This window comes from Schistocerca piceifrons, chromosome 1, assembly GCF_021461385.2.
Source record: "Schistocerca piceifrons isolate TAMUIC-IGC-003096 chromosome 1, iqSchPice1.1, whole genome shotgun sequence".
Taxonomy (NCBI): Eukaryota; Metazoa; Arthropoda; class Insecta; order Orthoptera; family Acrididae; genus Schistocerca; species Schistocerca piceifrons.
Window position 1 is genome coordinate 332505295 of NC_060138.1, and position 13681 is coordinate 332518975.

Sequence of the window (13681 nt, forward strand, 5' to 3'; positions counted from 1 at the left end):
TATCATGCAGAACAAAGTGGGAATTATATCAAAGTGTAAGAAGTACTCAAAATCGAGCTACAGTAGCCCGTTACAAATAGTGTTACAAGGTGTTTAAAAATGTTATTACGAAGGCAAAAAGTATATGGTACACAAATAGAATAGCTAATTCACAGAATAAAATTAAAACCATATGGTCAATCGTGAAGGAAGTGTCTGATGAGCAGCACAAGGTCGACGACATATAGTCATACGTAGTAAAAATGTTTTTGTTACTGATAAATCAGATATATGTGCAGTATTTAATAATCATTTTCTGAGCATTGCTATAATGTGCGGTCTGAGTGAGGCATGGTTAAATAGGAGGAGCCCAAGGAATTAGTTCTGGAGTCACTCCTGTTCCTTATTTATATAAATGATAGGCTCTCTAGTATTACAGGTGATTATAAAATAGTTCTGTTTGCTGATGACACTAGCTTGGGGATGTTGTATGCAACGTTGGCACTGTTTTGAATAGTACAGTTCAAGATTTAAGTTCATGGCTTGTAGAAAATAAACTAACGCTAAATCACAGTAAGACTCAGTTTTACAGTTTCTAACACACAATTCAACAAAACCCGACGTTTCAGTTTCACAGAATTGGCATATGATTTGTGAAACTGAACAGTTCAAATTTCTAGATGTTCAGATAGCTAGCAAATGGCCGTGGAAAGTCCACGTTCAGGATCTTGTTCAAAGATTTAATGCTGCCATTTTTACTATTCAAACAGTATCTGAAGTAAGTGATAGTTCGACCCGAAAAGTAGTCTACTTTGCTCATTTTCATTCGCTTATGACCAATGTTATTATATTTTGGGATAACTCTTCCTACTCTCCAAGGATATTTTTGGCTCAGAAACGGGCGGTTAGAGCAGTAAGTGGTGTATGTTCGCGAACCTCTTGTAGACCCCTGTTCATTAGTCTGGGTATTCTGACATTGGCTTCTCAATATATATGTTCCTTACTGTCGTTTCTTGTTAACAATATCAGCTTATTCCCAAGAATTAGCAGCTTTCATTCAGTTAATACCAGGGAAAAATCCACTCCGTATTTGGAGCGCACTTCCTTGACTCTTGTGCAGAAAGGCGTGCAGTATACTGCTGCATCCACTTTCAATAAGCTACCACAAGAATTCAAAAATCTTAGCAGTAATCCATGCGGTTTCAAAACTAAACTGAAGAGTTTCCTTATGGACCACTGTTTCTATTCTGTCGATGAGTTCCTTGAAAAATTAAGCTGATCACTGTGTTATATTGCTGATTGCGTTTACTTAAACTTATGGCTTGTTCGTTTTTTTTATTTTTTTATTCGTAAACATTTTATTTTACCTGTTATTACTTTTATGTTGTAATTTCATGTACTGATACATTCTATGGCCTTGGACATTTGCTCCTCAATTTGAACCTACGGAACTAGACATGTAAAATAAAATTTAAAAAAAAGCACTTAGAGGACGCAACAGGTCTACTAAAGAGACTGCGTACATTACGTTTGTTTGTTCCTCTGGTGGAGCAGTACTGTGCGGTGTGGTATCCTTACCAGACTGGGTTGATGGAGGATACGAAAACGTGCAAAGAAATAAAGGAACTGTGTCACGGGCATGATAAGCGAGTTGGAGTAGCAGTCAGTAAAACAAATACGTTTTTCGTTGCGGCGAGATCTTTTCACGAAATTTCCATCACCAACTTGCTCCTCTCATGCGAAAATGTTTTACTGAAACTAACATACGTAGGTAGAAATGATCATCGAAATAAAATTACAGAAATCAGAGCTCGTAGAGATATAACCGTGCATTTTTCTCACGCGCTGTTAGATAGTAGTACGATAGAGAAGGAATATGAAGGAGATTCGGAGAACCTTCTGTCACACACTTAATTGTGAACTGCAGAGCAGTCATGTAGATGTAGATATGGCGAGACAGGATTCGAATTCGGTTTGTGGAGATAATTTTTTTCTAGGGTAGAGAGGGGAAAGGGACAATCGCCCTCCCCCTCTCCGCTGGATGCCGCCATGTCTTCGTCTGCACCTAAATATGTACTCTGCATGCCACATTATTATGTGTGGTGAGGAGTACTTTGAGTAGCACTACTACCAGTTTCCTCTTTCATGTTCAAGTGACAAATAGTGTGCGTGAAGAACGAGTGTTGGTAAACCTTCGTGCAGCCAGATGGAGTCGCGATGGGGAGGCCTTTGTCCCTTGTTACTGGCAAATTTTTATGGAAGTGGGGTCAGCGGCACTGAAACCTGCATGCCTCTTTAGATACATAGACGATTATTTTATTATTTGGCATCATGGAAGTGCTAATTTAAACAGCTCCTTAGAACACCCGAATTCAGTCCACACCAATATTCGCTTCACTATGGAAGTGGATCTTGGTTAGGAGGGAGGCTGATGGGCCACTGGAAGATGCCATTTATAGGAAGCCAGCTCCTACCAATTTGTATCTTCAGACTGGCAGTTTTCAGTATCCGGATGAGCATGCGGGGGTACTTCCTATCTTGCTGCATAGGGTTGACGTCATCTCAGGCTCTGAAAGTTTGTCTGCTGAATTAGTGTGTATTAGCCCACCTCGAAGTCACCTTTTGCCAGAATGGTTATAGTGAAAAGACAGATCAGACGCTCGCTGCGTTGTCGACCGACGAGCCGAGTGAGCGATTATAATAACGAGGTGGCATCCAAGTATACGGCCTTTTTGCTTTGCAAAGGAAGAATTTCCAACAGGACTGGTCGTATTCTGTGGAAACACGGAGTGACGTGCTGTTTTCGATAACTATCTAAGATTAGGGCCCTTTTAGGGTCTGCAAAGGACGATTTTGGTTTTCTTAAGGCGGGTGTCTACCGTATCCCTTGCAGTTGTGACATGTCGTACGTTGCTCAGACCATCAGGACAGTGGGCGTCAGTGTATAAAGCTTAGTGTATTAAGCGTCACACACGGTTACAACAGTCAGGAAAATCTGCTATTGGACAACATTGCTTTGATATCGGTCGTCCTATGGGATACAAAAGCACTGAATTTCTGGGTGCACTCCAGCTCTTGGGGTAGTGTTAATAAGGAAGTAGTTGAGACTAAATTAGCAAGCGACTATTAAGACGAAGGTTTTTGCTTAAATTCTGTTTGTCATCCTTCTCTCTCCCTGGCCAAAGAACAGGAGGACTGAGTTAATGCTGCTTGCTCATCTGTTAGTGTTTTATATTCACTATCGATACTTCTGACGAGGGTCTTTGGTAGTGTGGTGGCACTGTATTCGTGTTGTCTTTCTACATAGACCGTGTTATGGTTCTAGTCGGCGTAGTCCTGCGTACTGATGGTTTAAATTTCCTCGCAAAACGCTCTCTAGTTGCATCTGTGTCTTCCATTTTGCAATGACAGCCTTCACTTTATGTGTGCTCCAATCTTTTTCTGAAACTACAAAAAGTACTCCGGAAAAGTAAGGTTTTTCCAAATGTGGAAAACTGTCTCAAAGTACGAACGGTCATTTACCTAGGAATAAATATTCGATTCAAATTAAAAAGTGCTGCAATCGAGAAAATCTTGTCACTACTGCATTTAACAGTCCATGCGTTACGTTACTACTAAACTAAATAGCAATAAGCAGTAAGTGAAATCAAATCAAGAAGAAGAATTATCGAGAACCAGTTACAAATTGAAACGTTTTGAAGTAGAAGCTATTCGCAACTAACACAAACTTCCATATTCGATACAGAGAAAATTGTTAAAGTCGTTGAAGAAACTCAGTTCATTTGTATTTTACGTTTCAAGGTACAGGTGGCGCACAATTGACGAAGTATTGCTTATCCGCCCACACATTTCGTCCGGACATCTCGTAACAACAAAAACGGTAAAAAAAAGACCGAAACTGTTTATGGCATTCTCCAGTTCGAATTTCTTCATATGATTCTAAAATCGGCCGCTAGATTGAAACATCGACCAGGAAACTTTATATGTTCCTATGTACACTATTCTGCAGGTAGAACACTCCCCTGCACACAGAGATACAACAGTCTATTGTACAACCGACAGGCAACACATTTGCACGCCATATGTGCTGGCAGAAACAGCGACACCAGTCGTTGCAAGTAGCACACGCAGCACTTATGACTGCCAACCAATGAATACCTTACAAGCAGCTGTCAGTCAAAAGTCAGACCTTGTCTTGACAAACAGATAACAGTTCTGTATACGTCGACCTCCACCTTTATGTAAAATGACGTTTTGACAAGTCAATAAGGCCATGTTGTACTAGCGAAGCGTCGTGAAGAGGCAAAATCTATGCCCATAGCAATGTGAGAGTGACGTACCTAATAGGAACGTTCTCTGTTCAGAAATGCGACCCCTCGCAATCTAAATACAAGAAGAGACTCTAAATATTTCTTAAAGAGAGCTGTATCATCATTAGGTCGGAAACAAAAGAGAGAGCAATCTTCTGGTAACCTAAAATCATCAGTCTAAAGTCCAGAGGTGTTTCTACCCGATCGGTTCCAACTTCTGCTACCAAGAATTTCCGACAGCCGCTAAGTAATCTAGCTCTCTGTGTAGTAGTTGTGCACTGACAAAAAATCTCTTTCTTTCTTGCAAATATTACCTAAGTTCACAACCTCTACTGAGTCTCTGCCTGTATCATACATGAACTCAGATACGTCATGAAGGCCAAAGTTGAACACTTCTTTGAAAGCGGTATAGAGCTCGCATTCCATCAGGGTTATCACCAACCATAAATGCTCAAAATACTCAAGTCGTCTTCGCAGGACTACAAGAAATTTTTATTAAGTTGTCTAGCAATCTGACAGAGATTAAATAAAACGAAAAGTTACCTAATTTGTATTGGGCATTAATTACATCCACCAGCAACTACGTCTCGGCAATCCATAAGCTACGGTATAAGCACGGTGTTTCATAGTTCCTGTTGCAGGTTTCTAAAGTTTGTAGAGGGGACTTAGTAGATAAAATTTTGATGAGAAACATATGTAGTGTGATGTAACGATTGGACATAAAATAAGTTTGTCGATCGGATCACTTTCAAATCTTCCATGCGCCGCACTCTCGACTTTAATAAAAACGACGTCCTTCGTCACGTGAAAGAGAACCCGACAACCAGTACCGTACTCGAAACATAGGCCATGCCATGGGCTCCTGTAGAGCACAAAAGTCGGAGCTTATTGACTACATGAGTACCGTGAATCGGAATCCAATTTGAAAGTGATCCGATCATCAAACTAATTTTACATCCAAACGGAATATTTCCGGACATAGGTCTCTTATTAAAGCTTTACCTACTAAGTACCTTTACAACCGGTAGAAGGCTTTAATACGAATGTGCGTCCGAAATCATTGTAGCTTCAGGCACTGATGGAATATGTTTTTGAAAGCAATAATAGACAAACGGTAACCGTAGTACTAGGACGCTCCTTGGCCACATTCGAGATGACTTACTTCTGTCTTTCTTTCGTTTCCGTGCTCACCCATAACAACACAAATTCACTGAACATTGCATGAGCACTCACTACAGCCTCTTGGTTTTTACATATTTCTAATGAATCATCCATATGATGAAGGAACACAGTGATATAGCCAACTTTGTTACCATATTCGATAAAGAGTGAAATGATTCAGTTTTTCATTCATTTCTGGGTGTAAGTTCAAATTTACATCAACAGTATCATTCCATTATAGTTTTATCAAGAGCAACTTTTTTCAAAGCCGAAAATGTCATGAAAACTGTTCTTACTCTGTCAGTATGCTACTAAGAAATTTTTTCCAGTTTTTATAACGGTATTCAGTAGCCTCATAATGCGAAAGTCTCATTTCCTGGGAAAATAAGCAGAGAAGCAATATGAGAACGCCGGCCGGTGTGGCCCAGCGGTTCTAGGCGCTTCAGTCTGAAACTGCGCGACCGCTACGGTCACAGGTTCGAATCCTGCCTCAGGCAAGGCTGTGTGTGATGTCCTTAGGTTAGTTAGGTTTAATTAGTTCTAAGTTCAAGGGGACTGATGACCTCAAATGTTAAGTCCATTGTGCTCAGAGCCAATATGAGAACAAAGCTTTAAGGCTGTACGATAGAGAAAAAAACCAAAGAACTTTAGAATAAACATCCTTCCTTATCTACGTAGGGCATTTCCGGAAGAAATAACCATTCTTAAAGAAGAGCTAGCATGAATCATTTTGAAGAAAAAACATTATCTGAACATGTGCTCCATTCTCAACAGTTGCCATTCTCAAAACGGCTCTTGCCAAGTTGATCACTTATATGTCTCCACATGATTATTGTTTTTGTGGACAGTTAAAGAACGAAATATTAAAAACTCAGACGTAATTAGAAGATATATTTTTAGTTCTCCAGCCGCAGAGACCATTGGATTTTCCTGCACGATATTTCGACTACTAGAAGCAGGATGGTTTAAAATCATTGCGCACAGGAACCTTACAAAGACAACTACACTACTGGCCATTAAAATTGCTACACCACGAAGATAACGTGCTACAGACGCGAAATTTAACCGCCAGGAAGAAGATGCTGTGATATGCAAATGATTAGCTTTTCAGAGCATTCACACAAGCTTGGCGCCAGTGGCGACACCTACAACGTGCTGACATGAGGAAAGTTTCCAACCGATTCCTCATACACAAACAGCAGTTGACCGGCGTTGCCTGGTGAAACGTAGTTGTGATGCCTCGTATAAGGAGGAGAAATGCTTACCATCACGTTTCCGACTTTGATAAAGGTCGAATTGTTGCCTATCGCGATTGCGGTTTATCGTATCGCGACATTGATGCTCGCGTTGGTCCAGATCCAGTGACTGTTAGCAGAATATGGAATCGGTGGGTTCAGGAGGGTAATACGGAACGCCGTGCTGGATCCCAACGGCCTCGTATCAGTAGCAGTCGAGATGACAGGCATCTTATCCGCATGGCTGCAACGGACCGTGCAGCCACGTCTCGATCCCTGAGTCAACAGATGGGGACGTTTGCAAGACAACAACCATCTGCACGAACTGTTCGACGACGTTTGCAGCAGCATGGACTATCAGCTCAGAGACCATGGCTGCGGTTACCCTTGACGCTGCATCACAGACAGGAGCGCCTGCGATGGTGTACTCAACGACGAACCTGGGTGCACGAATGGCAAAATGTCATTTTTTTCGGATGAATCCAGGTTATGTTTACAGCATCATGATGGTCGCGTCCGTGTTCGGCGACATCGCGGTGAACGCACATCGGAAGCGTGTATTCGTCATCGCCATACTGGCGTATCACCCTGCGTCTCGGTCACCTCTTGTTCGCACCGACGGCATTTTGAACAATGGACGTTACATTTCAGATGTGTTACGACCCGTGGCTCTACCCTTCATTCGATCCCTGCGAAACCCTACATTTTAGTAGGATAATGCACGACCGCATGTTGCAGGTCCTGTACGGGCCTTTCTGGATACAGAAAATGCTCGGCTGCTGCCCTGGCCACCACATTCTCCAGATCTCTCACCAACTGAAAACGTCTGGTCAATGGTGGCCGAGCAACTGGCTCGTCACAATACGCCAGTCACTACTCTTGATGAACTGTGGTATCGTGTTGAAGCTGCATGGGCAGCTGTACCTGTACACGCCATCCAAGCTCTGTTTGACTCAATGCCCAGGCGTATCAAGGCCGTTATTACGGCTAGAGGTGGTTTTTCTGGGTACTGATTTCTCAAGATCTATTCACTCAAATTGCGTGAAAATGTAATCACATGTCAGTTCTAGTATAATATATTTGTCCAATGAATACCCGTTTATCATCTGCATTTCTTCTTGATGTAGCAATTTTAATGGCCAGTAGCGTATATCGCACGTCGTAATATTGTGCAGAACAGTGGAGTAGCTGAAAAGATACCATCTGTCAGGCACGTCAGGAAAATCTTGGTAGTCTCATGTTCAACAATTAAGTCCCTGGGAATATTGGTTTATTCTAGAAATCAAAAGTTGCAACAGATGGAGATAACCATCCTGTAAGAAAATTATCCTTATACCACGTCTGACAAAATTCAGCCCAAAAGTTATTCCGGCTGTTACTGTCCACAACTTCTGTGTTTTGCCCAGTTTATAAAGCTTAATATGCGATTATAGCCTAAGAACAAGTTCTATTTTTGATAGAGCAATGAATTTATTAAAACTTCTAAACATATCCTTTTTACAGTTTCGTCAAAAGTCTGCAAAGCCAGTACTCTTATATTGATAAGTGCAATTTGGATTGCAACGCTAATTAATTTTCATGTGTTGAGAACGATATTTTTCGAAATAGCGACAAAACGTACATTGCGCTTCATACACAGATTCACCTTTTGTGGCACCGGCGTCTCGATGGAATGGTGTAACAATAAAAAAGGTTGCTGCAACGCCGTCCAAAACCTCTACTTCGAAGTTCCAAAAATTCAAAAAATAAGAATTGTCACGGATGTCAAAAGCTCTGCTTTTCCCGAACTAGCAGAATAATAAGCTAACAACCATGAAGAAACATCTTCGAGAGAGAGAGAGACTTTTTTTGTTTCGTTGTACCAAAACATGTTCGGTACTTGCGATTTGTGGCATGTTCCTGCATTGAGTGACTAATGGTATCTTTTCGGCTTTTCAGTCAGGTGTACTATTCCAATGTTATGCGTGCTATTTTGCGACTGATCTAGCCATCTTGATCAGATGTTTTCCAGACATTATGCCAAAATATGAGCTCGTTAAACTGGTCAGGCTTCAGAAAACATAACACGTAGTAGTATTTCCATTGGACGTTTCCTTTTAATCATATAATACAGTGTATATTTTCTAATATCCCTTGATTTGTGTGGAAAGTACAGCATGTTATCTTTTAGCGGATAACAGTTACCTCCATTATAGTTCTTCCGATTTTAGCATGTTTGTGTAAATGAAAGCTCACGCATTTATTCCTTGATTACATTTATCTCGGGTAAACCGCCGAATCACGTTACGTAAATCTCGCAACAGTTCACCGACGCAACTGCTCGACACTTTCAGGTGGTGTACTGCCAGTCACCAGCAGTGAAATTTGTGGTTAGGGGCTTATGGAACCAAACTGCTGAGGTCATCGGTCCCTAAGCTTACACACTACTTAACCTAACTTAAACTGACTTAAGCTAAGGGCGACACACATACCCATGCCAGAGGGAGGACTCGAACATCCGACGGGGGCAAGCCGCACGGACAGTGACAAGACGCCCAAGACTGCGTGGCTACCCCGCGCTGGACAGTAACTTCAGTGAATTATTGTTGGATATCCACAACGTCATCTGGCGACAGACTCGAGAGCTGTACAATCAACAGGTCCTTTGGGGTACCTGTACAGTCTCATTCATTTTTGCTTACGTATGTGATGTTTTGTAGCAGTTCTGCCCTGTTCTATTTTACACGAACTCCTAAATGTATGGAAAAAGCGGTGACATTTATGAATCTGTTAGTAAAGGTTGGGTTGCTTGGGGGAAGATACCAAACTGCGATGTCATCGGTCTCATCGGATTAGGGAAGGATGGGGAAGGAAGTCGGCCATGCGCTTTCAAAGGAACCATCCTGGCATTTGCCTGGAGCGATTTAGGGAAATCACGAAAAACCTAAATCAGGATGGTCGGACGTGGGATTGAACCGTCGTCCTCCCGAATGCGAGTCCAGCGTGCTAACCACTGCGCCACCTCGCTCGGTGTTAGTAAAGGAAAACTGACAATTGAACAGAAAAATTTACTGTCATCTACACGTTAGTGTTTCGGACAGCTTTAAATAGCTGTTCCTTGAAAATCATGGAAATAGAGCACATGTTTGTCTAATCGTTCCTTCAGAGTTATTCATGCTTTCTATTCATAATGTACGTACGTTTCTTCCCACTGCACCACATCCACTAACTCGATGTTTGACATCATAATCGTTAAAAAAATTACTTAAGACGCATACTTCATCTACATCTACATCTACATGATTACTCTACAATTCACATTTAAGTGCTTGGCAGAGGGTTCATCGAACCACAATCTCTCTACCATTCCACTCCCGAACAGCGCGCGGGAAAAACGAACACCTAAACCTTTCAGTTCGAGCTCTGATTTCTCTTATTTTATTTTGATGATCATTCCTACCTATGTAGGTTGGGCTCAACAAAATATTTTCGCATTCGGAAGAGAAAGTTGGTGACTGAAATTTCGTAAATAGATCTCGCCGCGACGAAAAACGTCTTTGCTTTAATGACTTCCATCCCAACTCGCGTATCATATCTGCCACACTCTCTCCGCTATTACGTGTTAATACAAGACGAGCTGCCCTTTTTTGCACCCTTTCGATGACCTCCGTCAATCCCACTTGGTAAGGATCCCACACCGCGCAGCAATATTCTAACAGAGGACGAACGAGTGTAGTGTAAGCTGTCTCTTTATTGCATCTTCTAAGTGTCCTGCCAATGAAACGCAACCTTTGGCTCGCCTTCCCCACAATATTATCTATGTGGTCTTTCCAACTGAAGTTGTTCGTAATTTTAACACCCAGGTACTTAGTTGAATTGACAGCCTTGAGAATTGCACTATTTATCGAGTAATCGAATTCCAACGGATTTCTTTTGGAACTCATGTGGATCACCTCACACATTTCGTTATTTAGCGTCAACTGCCACCTTCCACACCATATAGCAATCTTTTCTAAATCGCTTTGCAACTGATGCTGGTCTTCGGATGACCTTACTAGACGGTAAATTACAGCATCATCTGCGAACAACCTAAGAGAACTGCTCAGAATGTCACCCAGGTCATTTATATAGATCAGGAACAGCAGAGGTCCCAGGACGCTTCCCTGGGGAACACCTGATATCACTTCAGTTTTACTCGATGATTTGCCGTCCATTACTACGTACTGCGACCTTCCTGACAGGAAATCACGAATCCAGTCGCACAACTGAGACGATACCCCATAGGCCCGCAGCTTGATTAGAAGTCGCTTGTGAGGAACGGTGTCAAAAACTTTCCGGAAATCTAGAAATACGGAATCAACTTGAGATCCCCTGTCAATAGCGGCCATTACTTCGTGCGAATAAAGAGCTAGCTGCGTTGCACAAGAACGATGTTTTCTGAAACCATGCTGATTACGTATCAGTAGATCGTTCCCTTCGAGGTGATTCATAATGTTTGAATACAGTATATGCTCCAAAACCCTACTGCAAACCGACGTCAGTGATATAGGTCTGTAGTTTGATGGATTACTCCTACTACCCTTCTTAAACACTGGTGCGACCTGCGCAATTTTCCAATCTGTAGGTACAGATCTATCGGTGAGCGAGCGGTTTTATATGATTGCTAAGTAGGGAGCTATTGTATCAGCGTAATCTGAAAGGAACCTAATCGTTATACAATCTGGACCTGAAGACTTGCCCGTATCAAGCGATTTGAGTTGCTTCGTAACCCCTAAGGTATCTACTTCTAAGAAACTCATGCTAGCAGCTGTTCGTGTTTCAAATTCTGGAATATTCCAGAATCAGGGTACTGCATGGAAGGACAAAGGAGTGCAGGGATGGTCATACTACTGGTGATACGTTACTTACTATCGTCGCCTTTGCACGCGGCTGTTCGCCCAATAGTGCGAACTTACTTGTACCACGAACGGCGTGAGACTGTTACATTTGCTTCCTGTCTGCAGGGTACTTGAGAACGGCGCACGAAGAGGAAGTGAGGCAGCTGCCGACAGCTCGGCCGACGCTGCCGACGCACGACTCCGGCAGGCTTCGCTCGGTGGAGACGTTCGTGAGTACGCGCTCCGGACACCCCAAGATCACGTCCATCTCTCTCCACTACGAAGGAGACGCGACGCCCGCGGACACGAGCAAATTCCAAAGCGTGCACACACCGCCGAAAGACCCGGATTCTGCGACACCGCTGTCTGCCTCCTCTCCTTCAGACACGCGGGCAGAGAAGCACCACCAGGCTAAAGTCGGCATGCGCGCGGAGAAGGCTGGTCTTTGCGACGATCAGACTCTGTACAAGCAGACTGCGCCGCCGCACCAAAAAGACGCTGCTCACAAAATATACGAAGTAGCAGCCAAAGTCAGAGCGCCGATATCTTATACTGAGAGATGCTACGGCGACGGCGAGTCGGGATCGATGTCTCGCAGAAGCCGGAAGACTCAAGAGAATGACAGAACGTACGTGGTCGAAAGGAAAAGGTTTGAGCTACAGAAAGAGAAATACGCCGCCGAGCGAGACGGGCTCGTCACTGGCAAAGACTCTGCCAATGAGGACGGCAAGTGTGCTACGCCGAGGGGAAGTAATACATTCGTCAAGGAAAAAGTTGGGTACAAGAGTGGCAAGATAGACGCGAGAAGACAGATAGTGGAAGCTGAGATGTGCGAAGAAGTGAAGTTTACGGGTACACGAGAAAGAAGATCGGTTTCTCCGGAGAAGGCGTTCAGCAAGGACGCGGACACTGCCGCACAGAAGTCCGAGACGTTGAAATCGACGTCCACCGTCTCAGTGGAGGAAGACGAGTACTGTGAACAGGACGTTTCCGACGACTCTGAAAGCGCGGAGGAAACGTACGGTTCAATTGCAGACAAGAAAATTCCGAAAAGAATATCGCCCATCTACGATAATGTCTGCGAAACCGGAGACAGGCCGGAAGCGCGCAAGAAAGCGGCGCCCGATAACGGGAGGCAGATCTCTGGGAAGTCTAGCGCAGTGGTTAAAGGACAATCTGCGAGTTCGTCGCGGAAAGTGACGGACGTAGAGAAGAGAAGTTCGAGAAAGACGAGTGGCAGCGCGAGTGGGAAGCGAAGGTCAGAGTCTCCGGTTTACGAGAACCGGGAGATTATTTGCATGGAGAAGGACAGGAAGGTACAGCAACGCACGAGACAGGAGCAGCGCCAGCACGAGACGGCGATGCTGGAGGAGCTGACGCGCGCCGCCGACCAGATCCTGCAGGCGGTCAACGGCTACTCGGACGACGACTCCAACAGGCCGAGCAGCGCGGAGGACGAAGACCGCGGCAGGAGACACCGGCGAGGGCAGCCGCGATCCGGGGGCGGAGGCGCACTCTGCACCATCAGCGAGGCGCCGCAGCGCAAGGGGCACCGCCAGCCGGCGGGGGCGGCAGAGGCGAGGGCGGCGGCGCGCCGGCCTCAGCGGGCGAGCAAGCCGCAGCTGGGGCCCACGTCTTCAACGTCGTCCGTGGACAGCGTCAGCGAGCGGCGCGCGGCCGCGGCGGCGGCGAGCGCGGCGCGGAGGGAGCGAGCGGCGCGGCTGGTGCAGCGCGCGAGCAGCCGCGAGCAGCTGCTGCAGGCGCGCGCCAGCTCCTCCGAAGACGCGCTGTCCAGCCTCGAGGCCGAGGAGCGCCGCCCCCGGCCGCCGCCCCCGCGCAGGCAGAGGCCGGCCGGCACCTCCGCCTCCACCGCCGCCACGGCCCGGGCGCAGCCCGCCGCGCAAGGACACAAGCGGCTCTCCAGTGGTGAGGCTGCAGTCGTTTCCAAGACGGCGGACAGGTGAGTGCACACTCTCGATTCATCTACACCAGGGCTTCCCAACGTGTGTGAAGCTGTGAGGACCGGGCGTGAGTCGTGCTTCGGTAGCTCAGATGGTAGAGAACTTGCCCGCGAAAAGCAAAGGTCCCGAGTTCGAGTCTCGGTCGGGCACACAGTTTTAATCTGCCAGGAAGTTTCATA

At 44.9% G+C, this 13681-nt stretch overlaps 1 protein-coding gene across 1 annotated transcript in view; it reads left to right on the plus strand.

Annotated features, from left to right (window-relative positions):
- LOC124718985 overlaps nt 1-13681 on the plus strand; it is a 1052919-nt gene that overhangs the window by 1014458 nt on the left and 24780 nt on the right. Inside the window, exon 9 of the mRNA XM_047244688.1 lies at nt 11668-13501. Within this exon, the coding sequence (XP_047100644.1) occupies nt 11668-13501 (1834 nt within the window). The remainder of the gene's footprint in view (nt 1-11667; nt 13502-13681) is intronic.